This window comes from Vanellus vanellus, assembly GCF_965231255.1.
Source record: "Vanellus vanellus genome assembly, chromosome: 3".
In the NCBI taxonomy this organism is placed as follows: domain Eukaryota; kingdom Metazoa; phylum Chordata; class Aves; order Charadriiformes; family Charadriidae; genus Vanellus; species Vanellus vanellus.
In genome coordinates, this window is record NC_138907.1 from 63,980,135 (window position 1) to 64,004,896 (window position 24,762).

The 24,762-nt window shown below is 42.4% G+C and overlaps 1 protein-coding gene across 1 annotated transcript in view; it reads right to left on the reverse strand.

The window, feature by feature from the left end:
* Positions 1–23,329, reverse strand: part of ARFGEF3 (ARFGEF family member 3) — a gene marked incomplete at both ends in the record, with an annotated part of 88,593 nt that extends 65,264 nt beyond the window's left edge. Inside the window, 4 exons of the mRNA XM_082481902.1 lie at positions 3,901–4,032; positions 5,002–5,083; positions 22,056–22,107; positions 23,245–23,329. Coding sequence (XP_082338028.1) covers positions 3,901–4,032; positions 5,002–5,083; positions 22,056–22,107; positions 23,245–23,329 — 351 coding nt within the window. The remainder of the gene's footprint in view (positions 1–3,900; positions 4,033–5,001; positions 5,084–22,055; positions 22,108–23,244) is intronic.
* Positions 23,330–24,762: the final 1,433 nt, after the last annotated feature.

Genomic DNA, 24,762 nt, shown 5'->3' on the forward strand with positions numbered 1-24,762 from the left:
CATATTTGTTTTCACATGCTTTGACGCCACAATTCCAGTTGTTCAAGGAGCCTTTCCTGGAGGAACAAGATTTTAGGGTCAGCGTTACAGATGAAAAATTACCCAAAAAATCAAAGAGAAAGTACACGGAGTCATTGAGGTTGGAAGGGACCTCAATCCAGAAGCTCAGCTATAGGTTAGTTTCCTTTTCCACTGCTGATCTGACAATATCCGATAGTGCTTTTGTCAATACTATATGTGTTCCTGCAAAGGTATAATTGCACAAAGCAGAAGTACTTCAGCTATTTTAAAAAGATCTGAAACCAGAATTCAATAGTGTCAAACCAGGAAAGAAATCAGGATCCTCCCACTCCACAACCAAACCCTAATCCGTGATATTAGTCTTCAATCCAGAACGTGCCAGCTTTCTGCTGCAGACTATCTATTTGCTTGTTAGTCTAGTGCTTAAGGTCAACAAAATACCCCTACTCCACAACATGAGATACACCCTTGCATTTCACTTAACGGCCCCATGTCACGCAACAAAATTCTTCCCACTTCTGGGCCAGCTGTGCTGCATGAACATGTTCATAAGTGTTCGTAAGTGTTGAATTACTGCTCCCCTCCCTCCTCCTCCATTTTTTCTATACAACTCTATAAATACACTTTCACTTTGGTGCCTCACTGATAAAATACCAAATTTGATTAGTGACCAATATATCTCTTCCTTCCCAACTCACCTAAATACTGTAAAGAAAATATACAAGTGAAAATATTTAGATTATTCCATTTGAAACTGCAATTAGACTATTGATGTCTTACAAGAAGATTGACAAAAAGGCACTGTACGATTGTGTGATTTTCCATTCCCTTGACAGAGTCAGCTGAGCACAGTAAAAAGACAAACTGATATTGCATATATTAGGGCGCTTTTCAGTATGACAGCAAAGTATCACGGCAACAGCAAAGGTGAATGCTAAAGTGGCCTTGTGTCAGATACACTGCTCCCTCTGGCCACACTTTCCGGATTGCCTGGTTTCTCAGTATCTTTTAGTATGATTTAAAGCACCTAAATACCCTCAGTTTAGTCCCCAGTGTGAAAATGCTAATAAATCTCTGTCATAAACTGTATCAGAGGTAGAGAGAACGCACAGACGACACACTGAGATATTCTAAAGAAATACTAGGCTCAGCAGTTAAATAACATGCAAGCCTTAATGCAAAATTTATACACCCCAGAAAACTTGCTTTACTATGTGGGAAATCAAATGCAGTTAGTTCATCTGCCCATTCACGTTACAGAGAAATCATAGCCTTTTCCCTTTCCTCACTGAAAAGACCACTGCCTTCTTTTGGGCACAAAACTGCTCTTGACTTAAGAATTACCCAGTGCTTAGTAATAATAAGGATGTCCTGCAAAACGATAAACAAGGATGTCAGAGCATAACTTCTACTCTGGAAATTGAAGGAGGGAATTTCCCTACATAATCACTCTACATGAAACTTCTAAGAGAAAGGTGCAATCCACAGCTGTTATTCTAAGAAGAACTAGAGGTATTGGCAGCAGTCCCTAACTGGGAGTTTAGTTTAATATTCGCTTATTACAAAAAGTAAAAGTCCACTTTAAATCAAAGTTTATAAATAGGATAAGATATACCTCACATAGCACAGAGGTATTGTGAGAGATGAAGGCTTTGAGTTCATCTTGACAGCTGCATTTGGGCAGTATAAATCTTCCCTGGCTGCCCAGGGTGCACTCCAGCACAGTCCCCAGCCATGTCCCTTAAGCCTGAACACTGTCAGCATGCTGTTTTTGTGATCCTTCAATATGGGAATCTGTAGAGCATGCCATGACACCCACCCTTAAAAATAAGGAGGATTTGGTACCTAGCCACAAATTAGTGAGTACTGTTCCACTTTTACAACAGTGGCCCCCACTACTTGTTTTTTTCAGTGCCAGAAAAGGTCCAGCTAACACTCCTCTCCATTTATTTACAGCACCCATTACAGTTACTCTATTCCTTTCCTGTCTAATGCTGCCACTTTACAATAATTTTTGACAGGATCCAAAAGCCTATCAGTCAAGGCAACTAACTGCACTTATGCCTCTCTCCTGTGTTCTTCCTTTCACTGCCAATTTCAACTTGCAGTCACTTAAATGTAAGAAGTTTTACAGAATGCTTTCTTCAGCTAATCAAATCCCTTCATGCTCACATCTGCATCACAGGTGGATGACAATAAACAATTAAAATAAACATTCAAAACATTTGTGTTGGATTACATATAAAGTGTGAATTTCTGGTGTACACTTATTGGAAGCAACAGGAGATATTCCAGATAAGATTTAAAAGAAAAAACAAACCACAAATATTTAACTGATTTTGCTTACATGCCAGCAGCTTACAGTGAAGTCTGTACTCCTGCACCACTATTTTCACATCAATTTTGCATGACTAAAAGCTTTTGCAGCATCTTTTATGTTCGCATTCTTAATCCCTGCAAGACTGGTGCAACTGTGCAGCACGTCACAAAGAACCAGGCCAATATCACTGCTGACCCAGTTTCATGCAAATCTGCTCACACTCAGGAATGTCTAATATCTGGCACTGGATAAAGATGTATTTAATCTCCTCCGGATGGAATAACAAAGTCTAACGTGCAATTATATGCTGCCTTGAGGACATGTTTTAGCAGATCCAGGGATATAAACACATTGCTGAGACCAGCTGCTTGAAAAAAACATGAAGGCTTCAGCCATTCAGTCAGACCTGGATTAGTTACATTTTCAAGTGTTGCAATGGCATCTGTAACCTCCAGGTTACAAAATAAAGACCTCTACTTGATTTTACTTTTAAGAAAGGCTAAAATCTAATGCCTCTAAGTTTTAACTTCCCTGATTACAATATGTTTGGGCCCTCTGGCCTCTTCAAATATTAAATCAAAATAGAAATTTTGCTTTGTTTTCAGGACTTAAAGATGAAGCCTGATTTTTACCCTACATGCATTTCGTTGTGCTTGTTGTTGGTGGTGGTTTTGTTTTTTTTTTTTTTTAAAAAAAAAAAGTGTACAACTTGAGAAGATACTCATAACTAGTAAAATACAGTGCTCACATTCTTCTCAGTGTGGGGACAACGTATCACAGATGCGTGTCATGGCTTTCAAAGAAACAGTGCGCATACAGGTTCTGAATTTGAAACACTCAAGAAGGTTAAAAAGCCACTTGCAAAAAATGACTGCATTCCAAGAGAGACCTGCTGGTTCATTAGTGCTACTTCTTAATTCTTCCCCTTTCCCGCTGTAGAGACAAGAGAGGCAGGAAAGAGGCATGCTGGGCTAGGGCTGCCAACCTGGGTGTCACCAGTTAGGCCTGCACATGGGCAGAAGCTTGCTCCTATGAAACAGGTAACAGTCCACGCAGAAACAGGTAACAGTCCACGCAAATACTGCTCTATTTTTTTTGCTCACCCTTCTGCATGTTCTGACACTGCGTACATATTGCACCCAGGTAGACAACTTCAATGGCAAAGAGTACAGCTAGTACAGAACAGTTTCAGAGTGGATAACATATTAGAACAAGGATGTGACATGTAAGAAAGAAATAAAATACCTAATCTATGCACAACTTCCAAATCTACAAGTCATTTATCTGTGAACTCCCATGGAGTGAACCAATTGTCCTCTTTCAGTTTGCTAAAACTGGGACCACTGGTGCACTCACTCTTGATATAACTATCTCCTATTTAGCCCAGGGAAACACAAACCAAGCAGAAATGAAAACAACTGGTATCTGCTTGCAGGAAGGAAGGAATCAAATACTGTCCTAGGGTGAAGATTTCCAAGGCAACAGATAATTTGTTTGCTAACCCCAGCATTCAGTCATGCAGCTTCTGTTGCAAGCACTGACGTGTGTAAAACACTAACCTTCATCACTTCAACCTGCAGGTCTTCGTTGAGCGAAGGAGTCACTTTGACGGCATTCAGCATCTGATTAAGCAAGTGTTTCTCATCTGAGTCTGTTTCCACGGATACAAACCTCTCATCAGACAGCAGCTTCTGCAGAGAGAAAATGGCAACGTACAGGTTGAGACAGAACTGCTTCTGCCAAATTCTGCTGTAAACTACTACACCTAAACCTATTAGTGTTTGGTACTACAGAGGCTAGTTTTCTATGTATAAATTTCAAATTGATCCAATAATATAAAATACAAAAGTACAGCAAAACTGGGACATCTGTACCATGATGAGGGGACAGTTAGCATCTGAATCACCTGCCGTTCCAGTATCATCTTTCCCAATCCCACTTCTCCAATATCCAGAAGAAAGCAGACATCAGTAATTGACATGAGAGATCACAAACCACTCCAAGTAATGCCCTCAGCAAAACTGCTCAACATTTTAGAAGTAGGGAGAGGGTGGAACCCTCACACTCCCCCCAAACCCAAAAAACAACAGAAAAAAAAAACCCCACTCAAGCTATTATTCTGGCCTCAGACTAGTGCTATCGGGAGACAAAGAGTCAGCTATCATCCCACTCACTCCAACAGGGCACAGAGGAAAAGGACTGTGGAGGTGACCCTTCTGATCACTGACAAGGTGTGTTTTATGTCATTGTCATGGTTTAGGTCGAATCGGCTACTGGGGACATGGGGCACCCCAGATGGGACCAACAGATGATCCTCTCTACCCCTCTTCAAAGGGAGAGGCAGAGGAGGGAAAAAGAGACTTTTGAGTTTAGAAGAAAATAAACTACTTTAATGAAGTAAAGGAAGAGTACATCTCTATTTCAACACTGAAAGCCAGGAACGCCCACCTATCGGCCGAACATTTTCAGCTTCTACAGAATCACCAGCCTTTAGTTGCATCCTAACTTCTGAACGCTGTTACAGAAACATGAACATTATTGTTAGGTCCACCTGAGGATAGACACTTTTTCTGTGGTTTTTTTTTTTTTTTTTCAAAAGAAAAGCCTAGATTTCCTTAACACCCACTGCCTACTACCACACCCTCACTCTAAAGCCATACCTGCATCCCTGCTAGAGCCTGCTGGGCCAGCTTCATGCTCTTCGATTCCAGAGCCAGTTGGAGAGGAAGGAGACACTTCTCCCTGAGGAAAATTGAAAAAATAAGAGTGAGAGGGAACAATGGAACTAAAATTGGTATTCAAAGAAGTAACGTTCCAGAAGGGCTGTATCACTTTCAGTAAGATAACACTTGCATACAGTGATCAAGGAGAATTTCACAACTCTGTGAAGCACTTTTACCCTCTAAAGAAAGCTGGCATATTTCTTCACATTCTGTTAAGAATGGCCTTTTAATTGAAAATTCACAAAATACTTCCCAACTGTTAGCTCTCTGTGTGCATGAATGAATGAGCAAAGCATAAAGAAGCGATTCACAAATCACTAGCAGTCCTTCAATTCAGCGTGACAAACGTTACACTTCAGCACTTACCTTCTGTTTAATATTCAGGTTGCTAGAAAAGTGTTTTCATAATCCACTTTCTATTAGTCAAGTTTTGGTCTATGGCCTCCTCTACAGTATGTTGTGCCCTGTCATGTTAGTTTCCTCTAACTATAAATGGCGTAGACAAAAGCAAATGTACGAGTCTGGTTTACAGCTGAATTAGCGTGTGCTAGAACTATGATTAAGCTGTACTTTGACTACAGAACACCACCACTTTTTAAAACATTAAAATAAATAACTAATTAGTATTTAGATGCTTTTGACTCAGTGCTCAGATACTAGATTTTATTTTTTTTTATTTGGTGACCAAACCAAACAGTGCCTGGAGATGTGACTTCTCTCTTTACTCTTTGCTCCTTATCAGAGAAGGGCTGCAGAATGTGAGGAACATCTAGTAATCACAAGACCTTTAAGCAAGTACAGCTAGTTGGCAGGAAACTGCAGTCTCCCTGAAGGTTTGCAACACTTCATTAGGTCACATATCATAAGAGGCACTTATCTGTACACAGAGTCTATTCTTACATTTGTATAGACATACTTGCTTGTGGAAAACCATTCTGTGCCAGCCCTTAAGGGTCTTAGTTCTCCAATTGTCTGCATTGCACCGCAAGGAGCCCTTTTGGAATTGCATTAATTTCCGCCCCATGGACACAAGTGTGTGCAAGGTAAGAAGGAACAGAAAACAAGTAGTTGAATCTTTTCTTACTCAATTGGAAACCAAAAAACCCTGACTTGTTCCATTTCAAGTATTCTTCTTTGTAAAGTCTCAAAGCATTCAAACAAGCACCCAACTACCCTGTCTTTTCAAAGCAGAGTCAAAGATGTTTAATTTCTAAAAATACCAAAATGGTTTTCCTCTTTTGCTCCTGTGAACTGCTTTTGACCTGAATTCACTTAGTTCCAGTTGACCCAATGATAACTAGATCATTTGCCCCAAAGTACATAAAAATAAAACTATTGACCGTCCTACAAATCTAAAGGTTCAAGTTCTGCCACGAATGAAACACGTGGAGTAGACTAGTATGGATATTCTGCTCCTCTCACAAATCCTCCCTTCCTAACTAGCTAAGGACAAGCCCTAGGTTAGACCAGTAGTGATTACTGGAGTTTTAGACATATTGTCGAAGCTACCTAAAGTCATGCTTTGCCACAGTCTGCCCATAACCTACCAATGTCCCTCCAAAACTGGCAGTCTACTACCTGAACTTGCTTTTTAAAAAACTTAATGAAGAATACCAAATACTGGTCGTCTCAGCTTTGGGGAACTTAGCTTGTAACTCCTTCAGTGGATCCTACTTGCAAGGGGGACTGAACACCCACTCTGAAAAGTCAACTCCATTTTGGGTGTGTTCAGTTGTTATTCCTTCCTCCCCACCTTTCCCAAAAAAGCACAAATCACAAGCTACCCCAAAGGGCACAAATCTGCTATTTGCTCTTTGAAATGCAACCCCTTCTTTTAATGATAAATTAAACACTTGAGAGTCACAAGCACGGCTCAGTTAAGCAATCTAGCAAGCTTCTGTACTTGGCAAAGACCTCTTGAGAACCTGCAGGTCTTTTCATATTTGTACCTTCTTCCCACGTTATGGGAATTTGTAAAAGGCCATTTGGCATAACACCACAAGAAGCTTTTTAAAAGAAACATGAATTACACAGATTTCTAAAGAACCTGAAGCAGACTACATGTGTACCTTAAAATAGGTTTCTAACTAAAAGCTAACCATTTGCTTCATTTAGGATATTCTGAGAAACAGGCAGGCACAAAGCCCAATTTTCTCAGAAGCTCCTTTCCTGAATGTTTCTGGAATCAATTTAACTAGAAGGACTCTTAAAATCTGAGAGTTTAGCAACCAAAACAGCTTGAACTACAGAATATCTGGGAAACATTTCCTCATAGAGTGTCATACCATCCAGATCTACAGAAGCTGCCACATCTACTCCAGGGTTCAGGCAGTAATCCTCTAGCCAGTACAGAGCTGGCTACTGCCTATGTATCTACTGCCATGTAGCATGCAGGTAAATTGTGAAAGGGCTTTCTAGTTTAGAGAGGTGCTGCAGCAATGCATCTCTAACCCACAAGGAACCTCTAAGTGCTAACTTTTACATTGTGACTTTGACATACTCTTTCTTGAGTAAAAAGAAATTGTCACTATCGCCCTCTGGGGGAGAACTCACTTTTGAAATTAGTAGATCAACAGGTGCCAAAACAAGGTACCTGTGCACTAACTGGTACTCAATCAGCACACACACAATAAAAAAAGTCACAATAGCGTATAGTACTAATGGCAGGGATGCTAAAAACTGATGATTATTTAGACCTACACCTCTTCAGGGCAGAACACCACATTTCTTTTAGACTTTCTACAGCTCGCTGCAACAGTGCAAACATTTGGGGCATTATTAATACACAACAAACTTATTCTCACATTAAAGTGGATGGAGACTGGGAGAAGAGGGGAAAAGGAAAGCAGTCATAAGTCACTGGAGTGGATCCAGTTCAGTTTCATTATAATGAAGACAGGTGGGAGCTCCTACGGCTTATGTGTAGCTACCCTGCACATCAGCATGTTGTCTACCATCTGTCATCACATACTGCAACGAGCAGAGAACAATGAGAGCTGTTTCTTGAGATATGTCCCAAAATGAAGAGCAAAAGTGACAAACAGGAGGATGGAAATTAGAACAGATTCAATTAGCTGAACTTCCCATCCTTGCTAAAAATGTTTAACTGAAAACCTAATTAAGGTTGCTGCAGCCTGTGTTCCCACTGTATTCTCAGAGAAAATGAATTGCCATTGTGTCATTTCCTGTTCTTGTTACACACTCAGTCAATTAAATCTTTAGCATTTCCATGCTACAGTTATAAAACACCTGCAGAGATCCCTCAAAATGTTTGCTTAGCTTGAGCATCTTCCACACTTCAGTTCAACCTGCCGTTTAAATGCATCATCTGATAGTACGAAAACAGAGGACAGCAGATAATCCTCAGGATGAATGGGAAAGGATGATGTAAATTAACACAGTAGGTCCCTACTAAGGTAGAGACTTAAGCACTTAAGAACTGGGTTCAATAAGTCTACACATGTAAGATATTTTACATATATGGAGTTCTCAGAATAAGCTAGTGCACATACTTCAAAACACATTTAAGAATGTCTTCCATTTACGTTACTGTACAGAAACGAGTTTCAAACTGGAACTCCTAAGTTTCCATACTGATGGATGCAGGTGTGGACATATATACGCTTATAGGCACAAATACCAACTTAACCCTGAATGAGACAAGTCAAGTACAACTCAGAGGGGACATGAAAAGACAGAAGCACCTTTGACTCAGAGGAGGGGAAGCTACCAAAAGCTTCAGGATAAGGTATTCTCGGCATTAACAGATGAAACAAAGCAATGAAAACAGAAGCTAGAGGGAAGAAAGAAGTTGAGATGGTATAAAGAAGGAATGATAGTGAAGAAAAAGCATGTGCTCAAATATAAGTGGTGTACTATGCTGAAATCCACACTAATTGCATTGTTTGCATATGTCCACAGACCAGTGCTCTCAAAAGACAGCTTAGTTCAAAAAACAAAACAAACACCACCATCGCCCCTCCAAAAAAGACGGGGGGAAAGGAAAAGGAAAGAAAAGAAAAAAAAAAAAAAAAAAAAAGAGACAGCAGTAACACATTCCTGACTGTAGTGTTCTTTCCCTGATAGCAGAAGACATGGATCACTCTTTACCTACTGGTGTTGTCTAAGGTCACCTGTGCAAAGCGAGACTCACTGCAGAACAAGGGTCTGCAAGAATGATTTTAAAGCACAGAAAGTAATTGCAGAGACATGAAATAGCTTTTCTAATCATGATGTTTCTATGCAAACCTGGTACAACACATAAATACTGAACAAATGAATATAACATGATGGCAGACCCATCTCTTCAAAGTGAAGAGCGCCAACCACCTGCCGGTCCTGACCCAAAGGATTAACTTAAAAAAAAAAATATATATATATATTTTATATATATTCTAAGGTCACTAGAAACCAGTAGCCATTTGCGCTAATGGGTACTCCATTAGAGAAAATAGCATTTGGTAAGCGTGGACCTTGTTATGTGCAAAACACAAAAAGCAGAGAGCACCAAGGACAAAGACTCAGTCCCGTTCCTACTGAGGCTACCTGGAGTTTTGTCACTAGACCTCCATGGCAGCTGGACTGAATCTCAGGTGACCTGCCCAGAGTCAATCAAAAAGGCTAGAGACAGAACCAAGCATGTAATCCAGGATCAGTATCTCCACTGGTTGTCCTTCCTGAGCTACCCAACTCCACGATTGTCAGCTTCATAAACTGCAGAATGAGTCATGAGACTGTAAATAGCCTTTATATTCAGCATGCTGGGTTACAATGACCTTTCTAGTCGTCTCAGTTTTCTGTGGCTCATCTACCTACCTCTTTCCCTGCAGGTCTGTCACAAAGGATGCTATGACAGGCCAGTCAAAACAGACTGCCAAAAAGGTCAGAGCAAGACCAATTACTATGGTAAGTAAGAGATCATAAAAATATTGCTGTCCTCATTGTAGCAGAAAAAGCCTTTAATGAGAGGAGAATAATGGCTCATTAAGTCACTCTAATGGTGAAAATGGTAATGAACATAGGAAATTGCTCAATCTTAACTCCTTCTTGTTAGTGTCTGCAACACAATCTCATAGCCCACCCTCACCTCCATCATACTGACTTAGGGAAGGGGACACAATAAATGAAGTATTTGTCACCACTGTAAGAGTTACTTCCCTTCATGCAAATGGTGATAAACATATTAATTTTCAGAAATAGGATTAAAAATAAAGAGACATTAAAAATAAGATAGTTCTCTGCATTACCTTCCCCCTGAAAATTACACAGGGGAAGCAAATTCAGAACCTCAGGGCCTTATCCGCATGTAATTTGCATTCCATAGCATAATTCAGAGCCCAGTCAAAGAACAGATAAGAATTTGATTCACAACTGTTGCCATCTTCTGATATGTTGTTTGTTAGGCAGGATAATAGTCATAGCAGGTCTGACATTTTTCAGTCAGAGTAACACTGACAATAAAAGATCCTCAGTCTTAGCTGCTTAAAATGAACAAAGTATCACAGCACTTAACTCCATTTGCCTCACTTATTCAAAGCAGAAAAATTGGCCCACCATGAGAAATAAATGGTAAAGATGAATTCACAAAATTCTGGAGGTACTCCCAGCTGTTACCTTTACATAAACCAAAAAGAAGAAAATACTGTCCCTACACAAAAGGGGATGACTTAATTTGTGTAAAACAAATTCCAGCAGTGTATATATGAACACATGTACATATAAAAGTAGAAATGTCTATAACTCTTCTTTTCCTGCTAGCTTAGAGAACGTTGATAAAAAGACTCAAACAACTTTATGGTTCGTAATGGAAGTACTTAAAAACTGGAGGAGGAACAAGAAATAAATACACCCTTTTTCAAGCAACAGCTCTTCAAGAAGAAAGGAGATTTAAAGTCCTTGTTCGCATTCTAGAGAAATTATTAATTTTATCTACAGCAGAAATATGACCGTCCCACTTATAAAGAGTATTACAGTTGAGCTCAGAGAGAAGTTTGGAGCTTGCAGCATATAAATACAGGACAAGTTCTCATGCCTCCACAATGCAGGAAATCGGACCAGATGACTACAACAGATCCCTCCAGCACTAAAATGTGTATCTCTATGCAAATACAAGTTTGTTGATAGTACTTAAGAGACCTCTTAGAGCAAGAAAAAAGACAAAATCTGAAGCCTTCCAGCCAGAACCCTCCTTTTCAAGAAAAAAAGACAACAAGAAATTATCTTTATGATGCTGTGCCACTACAAGATGATCATGCACTGTTAGAAAACTTTGGTGTTACAGCGCTACGTAAGAACGAACAAGCAGTTGGTGTTGCAGTTTACAGGTCCTGAAAAAAACCTCAACAACCAATTGAAAGACTGCTGTTGCACTTTGTTGATATAAATTCTGACATGCTTCAGCAGTGCCAGGATTTTACTCCAGTTACTCACAAGCATAGAAACGCCTGTGTGCATGCTTCCCATGTCAACAGATTTGCCTCTCGCACAACCAGATGAGGTTCCATCTTTACTAATAAATTTGTAATTTCTGGCTGAAAGCCAGGTCAGGTTGGATGGGGCTCTGAGCAACCTGATCTAGTTGAAGATGCCCCTGATTATTGCAGGGGTGCTAGACCAGATGACCTTTAAAGGTCCCTTCTAAACCAAACTATCCTATGATTTTGATTTTTCTTCCCCACCACTTGCAGCTTCTTTTTAAAAAGATCTTACTCTTTTTCCCCCTACACAGTACAAAACTCTTCACTTTTATTCAGTTACAATGGAAAGGCTTCTTTTCATATGACTTGAGGTTTAACTCGCCTTTTCTTTCCGTATCTGATTCTCTCTCAACTCAGCTGCTGACATCAGCTCTCTCTTGGAGTTCCCTCTGGGTCTCCTTTCCAACTCAGCATTTCCTTTTTCCAGCCTCTTTGCTTAATGTATTCCCATCTTCCCTTGACTCATAAGTTGCTTATAAGTTGCTTATCAGACAATACTTAATGACATAGGGAAAAGGAAGTGAGGAATAATACCTAAATGTAACTTCATACAGTTTGTTAGGTAGAACTTCAATAATTTTTCAACCTGGAATGTTGAATGAGATTGCAATTTAATACTGCTTGATAGTAAAAGAGTGACACAGTAGCATTTATAATTTTTGTTATTTACATACTTTCCAAGAGAAATTGATTTGCTGTAACAGCAGAAGTATAGCTCTACTCACAGGAAAGCCAAATGTGAACAATTTAATCCTCCATCCAGCCTAATGCAGCCGAGACTACGGAATTCATACAGTCATAATTAAATAGCTCAGCACAGTCACTCAGCTGGAGAGCACCTCTAAGGTCATTTGCTTCTTTGCTATACTCACTACTAACATCTTGATTTCAACACACACACAAAGTTCCTAGATAGGAGCCTGATACTGTTGTCAAGATGAAACTGAACAGAACAAAACAAAAAACATAAGCACACAACGTACCTTTGCTTGAGAGGAAAGGAAGAGAGACAACAAAAGATTCTACAAAATATTAAAGTAGACAAGGCCAAAATAATAATCAGGATGCTTCCAGTCTCCAAAGCTGTAGTATAATCTCTCTGTGATATGTTATCATCATTCTCCCTGGAACATCTACCCCAGTAGATTTTTGCCCTTTGTGCACAAGGTATGACAGCCACTTACTAACTCTGCTCTTAGAGAATCTGATGACACATGTAAACCTCATAAGGTCTTCATTATAAAGCAATCTGTATCCTTTAGGTGATTTTATTGATTATCATTTGAATCACAGCATGAAGATGAGGTGACGAGCAGAGTATCCATCCTTAGTGTACACCTCCTGGCCTGAGGTGCTGGATTTGCTCAGCTTACAATATTGAAAGCTTATCAAGCTGTTCCATGAAACCTTTCTTCCCTATATTTGGTAAGCCTGGAAAGGAAGCTGAGGATTTTCCCACTGAAAATGTTTTAGTTTCAAAATTTTAGTACACTGAAAACATCAAATAAAGCATCTTATGAGAATTAAACTTCCATCAGGAGAACTTTTACAATGCTGGGATGGGGTATGATTGAGGGGACAGAAAAGACACAGAGGTACTATAGCACAGATATCTTCCAAATGACCTTATTTTCGCCATTACAGCTGGATGGCCTAGAGTTAATTACAAAGCAGTTTGATGAAGAGGATGATGGGAGGATGAGGTATGTTTCTGGTCATTACTAGTTACATTTTGAAGGTTAATGCTGCAATCTGCAATTCCATTCAACTTTCACAGCAGTGCCATGCTAAATCTTGACAGACCTAAAGGATTGTTGTTAAAAATATTGCTACATTTGTAATGCATTATATAATTTTATACTCACTGCACCTTAGCATATTCAATTTCTTAAGCAAACAAACACTCAAGGAAACCAAAGGTAGTGTATTTCCTGCAGCTTTGTTACTTTTCATGGAATGTAAACAAAAAAAACTGTGCGAAAATACTTTCATTATTCCCACTCACTCCTTCATTTTCAAAACAAAGAAAAGTCATGACTCGCACAGCATCACACAAAGAGCACAGCAGAGTCAAGCCTCATTTAGGAGGAAAACAGTCCTCTCGTTCCAGTGCCACTTCTCCCAACCCTTAGTTTCCCCACCCAACCATATTTCATTCTCTAAGGCAATTATCAACAGCCTTCCAACTTTCTCCCTTTCTTCTCTTTTGCAAGCACTAGAAGTGATCAGATGTTTAAAACAAACATACACACTGTTATCCCATTATCATCCTTAGACCCTTAGGTCAATATTTCACTTGCATTTGTTGTTATAAATTAGACAAACATTCAAAACTATGGCTGCTCTCATCTTTTATTGGTGCTATTCCTGTACTGAATGAATTGCATACATCCCACAGTAATTGTATGTTGGGGGTTAACCCCACCTTGCTGCTCCACACTCCCATCCTACCAGCTCCTACAAACAAAATCAACTCTAGCCCAGCCAAACCAGTAAGCACAGTGTGGGCTTTTGTCACAAATCTAAAATGGACTTTCAGAAGAACCCATAAAAGGAACAAAGACCCAAAGCAGTAGTGAATATTGAGGTTCACTACTACAAAGAATGTCAGGAAGGGCAGAAAGTTAGTTTCAGAAATGGCAAGCACCGCTCTTTAAAAAAACCAAACCAAAACAAAACCAAACACAACAAAAAAACCAACACACACACACACACACCCCCAAATCCACAAATAAGAGTAACAGAAATAATCTTTCAGAAATGACTCGCCTTTTCACATGACAATACCAAACCTTCTTTGGTACCTTCAAGAGCCATAACCCCAGGCTGACAGGTTTTTAGAGACTCCTAGATCTAGAAGCCTTCCAACACTTTTGGAATCTTGTCTTGACAGCAAGAGCTCAGAGACGCATGATGGAAACTGACCCTACACACCCCTTTCCTGTCCAGCACTGCTGTCTTTTGGGGTTCCAGAACAGATGCAAAGTTCTGCTGAGATAAAAATACCTGCCCATAGGACGAGAAATAGGGCCAGTTGCAACTCCCAGATTAAACATGCGGATTGATCCAAATACTATCTCAGACAGTGACAAACTGCCTTTCTAAACATGAATCCCCTCCTCCTACCCACCCCCCAATATTAGAACAAGGAACGTAACATTTTAAATCAAGACCAGAGCATACATGCCATTCAAAACACCAAATGAGCTATGTAAATGCCACCAAAAGTCTGGATCCAGCCTGTAAACTGCCAACACAGGAGATGCAGCTCAGCAGTCCACACTGCAACTAGAATCTCTTCTTGGCCAGATGCCTGCCAGGGACCTCATCATCCACTTGCTGAATGCCAGATAGCAACTGTGTAATGGTTGAGCAGCATGAGTCACATATCCAGCAGTCAGATTCAGAAGGAAAGGACAGGAGCACTTAATGCCAGGTGGTTGTGGCAGCAAAAGCAGGAAGCAAAGTGTTTTAAAAATGAGAAAGAGTAAAATAGAGGTAAGTATACTAAAAACACACACCCCACCCCAACCCCCCCCAAAAATAAAAAAAAAAAAAACAAGCAACAAAACATCAGAGATAGTAATTTCTCCCTCCCCACTCCTTTTTTCTGGTTGGGGATTTGCTATATACATATGTATCAGCTTCCCTATCTACTCTCTCCCAGTAGAAAGAAACTAACAGAAATGATGAACAAAATAGATGGGAGAAGAATGAAATGATGAAATCACAAATATTTCTTCACAATGGAGAAGCCAAAATGCATCCCGAGCCTCAAGATTCTTTAAGTGGATGAATTATCTGCAAAGCTAAGTGGATTGAAAGTCTCTATGGCATTGGATGTTTGGTGATGATCACACCACACTTCCTGCTTTTATCATTTGTTGAGCACATGTAAGCTAAAATGAGTGAGCATGTTGGTTTTTTTAAGAGTTTATAAGCTGAAGCTACTTCTCAAGAAGTATGCCAAACGCAAAGCTAGAGACATAAAAATAAATGGCAGGGTAGAACTACCAATTTCATCCCCAAATTCCCATGACTACAGGAAAAAACAAATGCGAGGAGGATAGATATTTCAGAGGTCAGCTCAGTTTAAGGCTTACTTCTGTTCCTGACTGTTCTTCATTGCATGTCTTCCTGAAGTTCACAAATTGCTCTCAAAAACTAGCTGCAAGATGAACAGCAGCATGGCACAAACAGGAGAGACAGAACTGGACCTAAGCTAGTTCTTACAGAGGACCCTGCTCAACACTGGCTTCTGACTTTCCAGGTCAAATCTCCAGAAACACTGGCTATTTTTGAAAGGCCAATATGAAATCATAGAATCATCTAGACCTTTAAGATCATCAAGTCCAACCATCAACCTAACACTGCCAAAACCACCACTAAACCATGTCCCTCAGCACCACCTCTACGCATCTTTTAAATACCTCCAGGGATGGTGATTCCACCACTTCCCTAGGCAGCCTGTTCCAACGTTTGATAACACTTTTGGTGAAGAAATGTTTCCTGATATCCATCCTAAACCTCCCATAGCACAACTCGAGGCTGTTTCCTCTTGTCCTATTGCTTGTTACTAGGGAGAAGAGACCGACCTCAACCTCTCTACAGCCTCCTTTCAGGTAGTTGTAGAGAGCAGTAAGGTCTCTCCTCAGCCTCCTTTTCTCCAGGCTAAACAACCTCAGTTCTCTCAGCCGTTCCTCATAAGACTTGTTCTCTAGACCCCTCACCAGTTTCGTTGCCCTTCTCTGGACACACTGCAGCACCTCAATGGCTTTCTTGTAGCAAGGGGCCCAAAACTGAACACAGTACTTTGGGGCCTTACCAGTGCCAAGCACAGGGGAACGATCACTTCCCCAATCCTGCTGGCCACACTATTCTTGATACAGGCCAGGATGCTGTTGGCCTTCTTGGCCACCTGTGCACACTGCTGGCTCATATTCAGCTGGCTGTCTACCAACACTCCCAGGTCCTTTTCCACCAGGCAGCTTTCCAGACACTCCTCCCCAAGCCTGTAGCACTGCATGGAGTTGTTGTGACCCAAGTGCAGGACCCAGCACTTGGCCTTGTTGAACCTCATACCAATAGCCTCGGCCCATTGATCCAGCCTGTCCAGATCCCTCTGTAGAGCCTTCCTACTCTCAAGCAGATCAACACTTCTGCCTAGCTTGGTGTCATCTGCAAACTTACTGAGGGTGCATTCAATTCCCTCATCCAGGTCATTGATAAAGATATCGAAGAGAACCAGCTCCAATACTGAGCCCTGTGGAACACCACTCGTGACCAGCTGCCAACTGGATTTCACTCCATTCACCACCACTCTTTGGGCCCAGCTTTCCAGCCAGTTTTTTTTACCCAGTGAAGAGGACACCCATCCAAGCCACGAGCAGGCAGTAAATACCAGAGGGACGCAAGCCTTTCCAGTAATGAACATAAGAACTGCTACCAACACAAAGACGACTTGGAAACGCTTAGCAACTCTGAAAGCCAAGACCCATATCTCTCTGATTAGGCACCCAGAATTTGTGCCTTGAAGGCTTAAGCCTGTACCTCCATTTGATTTCAATTACTTTCTGCAACTTTTTGGTACAGAGATGTGCCATGTACAGATATGCTGAAGAGATAAGTAAGCATTTGGAAAGCCCTTCTGGTTCATCTTTGAAGAAGGAATGTAAATTACATCAGTTACTGTGCCAGAATTTTTCACTTATCAACAAGTCTCATGGCAATTACTTTAAAGCCCACAGGGGAAACTTTAAGCTGGCATGAACAGCAATTTATGCTATCGCAAATCTTGCCTATGCATCTTCTGCACTCAGTCACATTTCTCCGAGAGTAAAGAGACAAGTGCCACAGAACAGCTCAAACTCAAGTCTGCAGTGATGCTTCCACTACACTGACAAAAGGGCAAAAATATATTTTGCCTTCTTCTGGTCAGAAGAAAAGAAAAGCAGTGACAGGATAGTAGAAAGACCTGGAAATTACAGGAAATGTCTTAGAAGTATGAGAACTTTAGGATAGCAAAAAAAAAAATCCTAATGAAGAATGGCAGGGACATAGTAAGATATTCTGTGTATTATATTCCAGGTTCCAGCAAGGACAGAAACACCAAAACACAACAGCTAAACTACTCGCCAAGCCACAGCCTCCCTCAGAAGGCCCAACCAACCTCCTCTCTACAACACCAAGTCCATGTAAGTTTTATATAGCCTATAAGGCATGACTTAATTGCATAAAGCATTCCAAGAAATTCTAGTATAATCAAGTTTTTTCAATGCACTATGTGATTTGCAAGTGCTGTGTAGTCTCTTATTCTCTGGTATGTATAAAATCCTCATGAGTATTAAACTGCTGTGTTCCAACATTTTCTTTCAAGGCTTATTTCTTGTGTCTGTTCAGTTACCTTTTATAGATTGCCTCTAAAATCACAATGGAGAAATTGGCCAGGACTTAGCCAAGAAGAAAGACTGGGTCAGTGTAGGTGATTGGCCTTAGGGCAGAATTTGTCACCTTGAAAATACTGAAGTGAATGTGGCCCAACTTAGCAGCAAACAATTGTTTGCTGGCAGACAACATTAAGCTATTTTTCATGTGATCAATTCACCAATTAAAACACCACATCAATTCCTTTTATCTAATTCATTATTTATAAGTCATCCATCCAGCCTCCTCAAGCATTTAGTATATATGAGTATTATATTAGTATATATTTAGTATATATATATGTGTGTGTCTAATTTTCACAACGGCTGTTCTTCAGAGACAAACATCATACTAGGCAGGCAACAATGGACTGGTTACCAATGGGTTTCGTGACTCTCCCTTCTCAAGAATTCACAGGACATCTATGGCAAAGCCTTGAACTGACTTAAGGTCATTTCCATCCTGGTCTACTTTAATCTTCTTTACAACTCCATACTCTTGCTCAATAGTCTGATTGCAATGTAAAGTACTGAAAAAGCACACATATATTCCTATCTCAAGGCAGAGCCAACCGGACTCTGTGGGGAAGTATGAATTTGTTGGAGATTTGTATTTCTTTAGGAAGTGAGACATTTAAATAATGCCCTTCACTAGAATTAATATGCAAGGTCATTAACTGGGATTTGGATTCATAAGTCCAATTAACATCAAAGCAAGCTGAACAGCAAAATAGTCTCATTTAGCTCCCTGAAGATATACTCAACAGATCTCTATTAAACTAATTAAAGAATGACATTCCAGGTTGAATGTCCAGTCACTGTACTCCCTTGGGCAAAAGTACCCCAGGTGATCCCAAACATAGCAAGCACATGCTATCTAAATGGCGACTGGACAAGTGCTGGAAACAGCCTCCGTACAAATGCTACAGCTGAACCCCCTAATTAATTGCACAGACTTCAGGAAACTATCACGTGGCCTGCCTGGTGTTCAGTAACAGAAGCCCAACACAAGAGAGGAAGACATGGATAGGTCAGCAGCAAGTCAGAACATAGAAGTAATTTACTCCAACGGTATGGTGGAGATAAGCACGTAGCTGATACAACACATGTAAAAACCTCTGAATTCAACTAGTCATAGTCTGAGGAAATGCAAAGAGATAACTTGTCCTCCCCATTCTCACTCTAGGATCAACGTGTTAAAAGAAACCATTATGAAGAACATCTACCCACCTTTAACTGTAGTTTCAAAACCAGCAAGTGGCTTTTAACTTTTTAAAGGGAAAAAAAGTGAGTATGCAGTTTACACCTTCTCTTTCTTGTAAGCAGACCTCATTCTTCGGTTCCAGAAGGAAAGGGACTAAAGTAAGGGGATGGCCACCCTGTTAAACAGCAGTAACACCAGCACAACTTGCTAGTGGAAGCTGCTTTGTGGAGAAATAGAAACAATACCGATTGGGGTACTTACTAGATTCACCATTTCTGAAACCAAGCCAGCATCTATCTCAACTGGACATGGCAGATCATGAATCTGTCCCCCATTCTTATGCAGTATAGATGTGCCCTAGATCATTAACTTCCCCAAACATACTGTAGGTAAGTGCTGATATACTCTCCTTGTATTCAGCGTATTCTAAGGGCACACCAAACTTTCCTACTAAACAAGCTAGAACATTTTCCATGCCATGCAGTACTCTAAACACTCATTCAGCTGCTGCTCTTGGAAGAGACCTCACAAATACTTATTTTTCTCCAGAACTATTTGGCACACTGCCTTTAATATTTTCAGTATGTTACCACTATGGATCTCAGATCTGAGTTGTGGACTAGGGTCACTTGGTAGAAAGATGATACATACCTGCACTCTAACTCTAGTATCACAGAATATGCTGGACCATATCCCCAGGTTCCACTACTACACCCAACAATATTACAGCAGAATGGGTGAATGGCAGATTCAAAGTGAATGAGCAGCCAGGGGCTGATCTGTGTTACAGCAGATGATGCAATCTGCACCTGATCAAGATGAAAGCAGGAAAGGGACACGGTCAGGATTCTCCATCCTGCACCCATCTTGGCTGTATTTCTGGTCATTGCCATTGATCTGTTTTCAAGGCTATTCTTTTACAGTGTTAGGAACCAAGCTGTCACAGTGCTGTTCTTTAAAAAATACCAAGCAACAATGAACTTTTATCTAATTTGCACATCATGCAGGCAAACTCCAGCCCAAGATGTGGCTCAGTGTGCACATCTGAGGTCTGGCAGTAGCTTGTTAGCAGAGAATGAAGAGTAAGGTCAGAGCACTTGTGACAGCAACATCTCCCACACCGTCTGAGGTTGTGTGGCAGAAGCATACCAAGGATCTCACAACCAAAGCTTTTATTCAAATTCTCTAGTGCACCCTCCATTTTGTAAAACAACCAGTAATACTGAGTGCATCGCTGCTGACACATCTAACAGTAAGACCTTACTTCATCATAGCTACACCTGTGAAGGTATTAGCTTTATTTGAAAAGATTAGGACTTACAGTGGAAAAAAAACCAACCACACAACTAAAATACAACATTAAGAACACTGGAGGAAGAAGAGAAAAGGGCAGGCATATCTGTAAGGAGGCAGTAGGCAAGTGAAAAAGCAAGAAATGTGGTAACAGCTAAGTAACAAATTCATAGGGAATGAAAATAGAACTTAAAAACAGAGACGATACGCTGCATTAAAGATGAAAGGTGATAAATGGGAAGATAAAGAGCAAAGTCTTCTCCAACCACAGTGCCAAGCAAACATAATATAATTCTAATGGAGCTACTGGGAATTACTCATCCAGCTGTTCAACCTGTGTCAGAAATGCATATGTCTGGCACTGGTCATGTCAGACCTGTGCTACATCCATTCCCCATTGACTTGAAGCCCCTTGTGGACTGCAGCTGAGAGGATCTTAGAGCAGCAGCAGAACTGCTCTTATTACTTGCCTATTTGGTGACTGCTCTGGAATAACTAGCTCTTCAATCCCTGATTTTCCTTGCACAAAACTGCACCAAGCATATCTGAAAGAAGCGATGGGGAGTAATGAGGTAATAAAAATACTCCCAGGAGAGTAATATTGTGGTAAAAACGTGTCACCTCTGCCAGCAGCTAATAGTGGATATCTAGGAGGACTACAGGACAGGCCAAATTTATAGCAACACTCCTTCATACTCTCTTACAAACTCAATCACCTCTGACTAAAGTACTTCTGAATAAGGGGTACCTTTACATCTGATAGACTTAAATGAATTTCTTCCATTGATTTGTTGAGGTGCTTTTTGAACCCACACAAACTTTCAGCCTCCACTACATTCCCGAATAAGGCATTTCACACCTTAACAATAAGCTGTGTGAAACAGCGTCCTCCTGTTTTGAACAGCGCATTTGTTAGTTTCTTTTGATGCTTTCTAATGGTTCTGTCAGAAGGGACAGTGAATAATTTTGCCTATTTACTTTCTCCATAGCAATCAGAATTTCCAAAATGAGATATTAAACAGCTCTACAAATGAGGGCCGTACCACCTCTCCCATCTTATAGGTGTACAAATGGAGAAAGGAAGAAGGGAGAAGGCTTTCTCAAAATAATCTAGCAGGCTAAAGGAAGAAGTAGGCATAGAAACTGTATTATTTTAGTTCCTACCCAGTGTCCTAGCTACACAATGATATAACCTTTTAGTTTCTAGAATATTTCTTTTCAGCAAACAAAAAAAAAAGATCTAGATTTAAAAGAAAACAAACACACGGAGAAGACTGAGAAGCATCATCACTTATACTGAAGGCTGTAATTTAGAAGGAAAACTCTTTAAACCATAAGACAGCCCTCCTTTCTAGCCAACTGCCACCATTATACATAGTCATGCCCATTTTAACAGTTTTCCTTACATTTCATTCATGGCTGGAGGTCCAGGGCTCATCAGCAAATTATCCATTGCCACCAGCCTAGATATGTATAATTGCAAACTAACGAAATCACATAGATTCAGCCCTTTCCTCTCTACCTCACTTTTAATTCAGATTTTTACTGCAATTTAACACATACAGCTCCATAGGGTGGAACATTAAAAGTTCTTACCTTAGCTGATATGGAGGTATCTTAATAGCAGCATCAGGAGAATCCAACGTTTCTGTATAACCAAAGGAAACAATAGGGGTTTTAAAAGAAACTTTTGAGTTCAACCATAGAAATACATCTGACTACAATCTCTGAACCAATGATTCTAAAGTTTATACCTACTCCAGCTGACAGAACAACCACCACTGCTGCTCCAAGTCTCCAAAGATTTGTATGCATCTATCAGGATACTGGGTACCCAATGAGAAGGCACCTAGTACTATCTTTTCCTCAGTGAACTCCCTTTCACATATTAGCACTTTGGCAGCACATATACTAAAACTGCAACAGTATAGAGGATATTAGCATGGCTGCTGTGCGAGGGTAACACAGAATTAATGGAACATCAAGCTGAAAGGCCAGCAATAAGACAGCAACAGGTATGAACTACCACAGATTGCTGTAACAATGTGTGGATGAAAAATAAAAATTTAAAGCAATTTAAAGTATCACAGCTATGATGACCTAAGTTAAGGGTCTTGGTGACTAGTGCTCCAGGTAGTCAGTGCCAAAAGCACTTCAAGTCACAGCCAACCTCTGAAAATGGGTGGATGCTGAAATGTAGCTAAGCTCATATTCCCTTAGAAGAAGAACTCATTTTATTGATCATTATTTCCATTACACAGCAAGGATAAAAGAGCTCATGGAATCCAGTCAAAAAAAAAAAAAATCCATCTTTTAAAATAAATGCCCAAACGTAAGCCAGCAGTGAAAACTGTACTGGAGGTTTTTTTTACGATGATTTAGCAAGAGGGGGAGGTCTCTTAAAGAAAAGACATCCCCCCCAACATACACAGAAACTGATACCTACCGATACCCCGCTCTGCCTCGCAAGACCCACGAAGCAGAGACAGGAGGCGGGGTTGGCGGGGGACAGGGATGCTCTCCGGGACCGCCAGTCTGTGCCACGGCCCCTTCCAGCAGCCCGGAGCTCCCGGGCATTTTGAACGGCCCGAGGCGCTCCGGTCCCTCCCCGCCCGCCGGCGGCTCAGCGCGGAACAAGTTTGTTGAGGTGTCGCTGCCCCCGCCCGCCACCAAACCTCCCCGTCGGAGGTTCTGCCCCGCACCGCTACGGGAACGGCCGGGCCATGTCCCGCTCCGCTCCCCCGAGGTCCGCCCGGCGCCGCTGCCCGCGCCCCCCGCCCCTTACCGATGGCCCAGGTGCAGCTCTCCTTGATGGCCCTGTGCTTGCTCCCCGACGCCTCCTTCTGCAGCTTTCGCAAGATTTCTTCCATCTTGCCCCCCCCCCCCGGGATCCCCGCGTAGCCGCAGGGACAGAGAAGCAGGCGGCGAGGAAGAAGAGGAGGAGGAGGAGGAGGAGAAGGAGGAGAAGGAGGAGGAGGAGGAGGAGGGCGGCGCAGGCGGCAGAACCGTGCCGGGGCTGCCCCCGCTGCAACCGTGCCTACGCGGGGAAGGTGCGCGGCACCCCGCTCCCGCCCCGCCGCCGCTGATGAATCACGCCGAGCTCCATGGCGGGGACACGTCAGTTGTTGCCGCTGCAGAGTCCCTCCTCCTCCTCCTCCTCTCCCACCCTGGGCAGGCCCCGGTGGCGCAGCCGGGCAGGGGCCGGGCCTGGCCCCGCCCGCCGCGGGTACAGCCCGGCGGCTGCGGTCTCTCCCCACCCCTGGAGCGCGGGGAGTCCCTTCCCGGCGCCGGGGGAAAGAGGCAGCGGCGGCAGCGGTTGCCGCCCGGCCGTAAAGAACCCGCGGAGCGGAGCAGGGGACGTCGCCGCCGGACTCGGCAGCCGCCCCGGAGGGAGGAACACGGCGCGGGCAGGCGGGCTGCGGCCTGGCCGGTTGCCATGGCGACGGGCGGCCCGACCGGCGGGCGGGGGGCGCCGGCAGCCCCTGCCCGGCTGCCCCCAGGAGGCAGGAGGGTGGGCTTGGTGTCTGCCCGCGGTTTAGGCTCCGCGGTTGCAGCCGGCGGACTCGCGGGGTCGGGCGGCGTGCCCGCGTCCGGGGCTGGGAGCCCCTTTCTGGGCTTTGCAGGCCTGAGGCAGGGGCCTGCTCCTGGGCCCGCCCGGCCGCCCCGCTGCTGATGGCGGCCTGGGCCTGCAGGGCTGCATTCTCGTTCCCCAGCCCCGGCAGCCCGGCGCTTCTCTGCCTGCAGCCCTGCCGCAGGGCAGCCCTTCTTTCCCGCAGCGTCCTTAGGAGCCACACGGGGAGGGATGCAGGGAGTCAGGGCTGCATACCGTCCTCTGAAAACAGCGGGATCAAACAAATGGCTATGAGCCCTGCAGGATCTATGCCTTTCTCCCCAGCTGGCAGGTGCAGAAGGTCATGACTCGACCTACTCGCCTGTGCCTTGAGAATCACTAGCACCCCTGTGTTCCCCCAACGAGGCAGCCCCTGGGAGACAGAGCAGCCGCTCTGCTCGCTCAGACCTTCCTCCTCAGGCCCCAAATGCTTTCTACCCAGCAAAACTGCTGCCTTCTTCAGTTTGTTGTTTCCCTGCCTTATCTCTTGGTTAGGCTGCTTGCCCTTTTCGTGACTGCATCAGTTAATGTTAATTGAGTGTTTTAATCCTGTTGTCCTGTTGTAGAATAACTCTCAAAAGATACAAAAGGACAAACAGGATACGAAAAGAAAAAGACAGCAGATAAGACAAGCAGTCCAGGTAGCAGCTGGCGGTATTAGCGGTTATGTCTCCTACTGCTAATTGGAAGAGT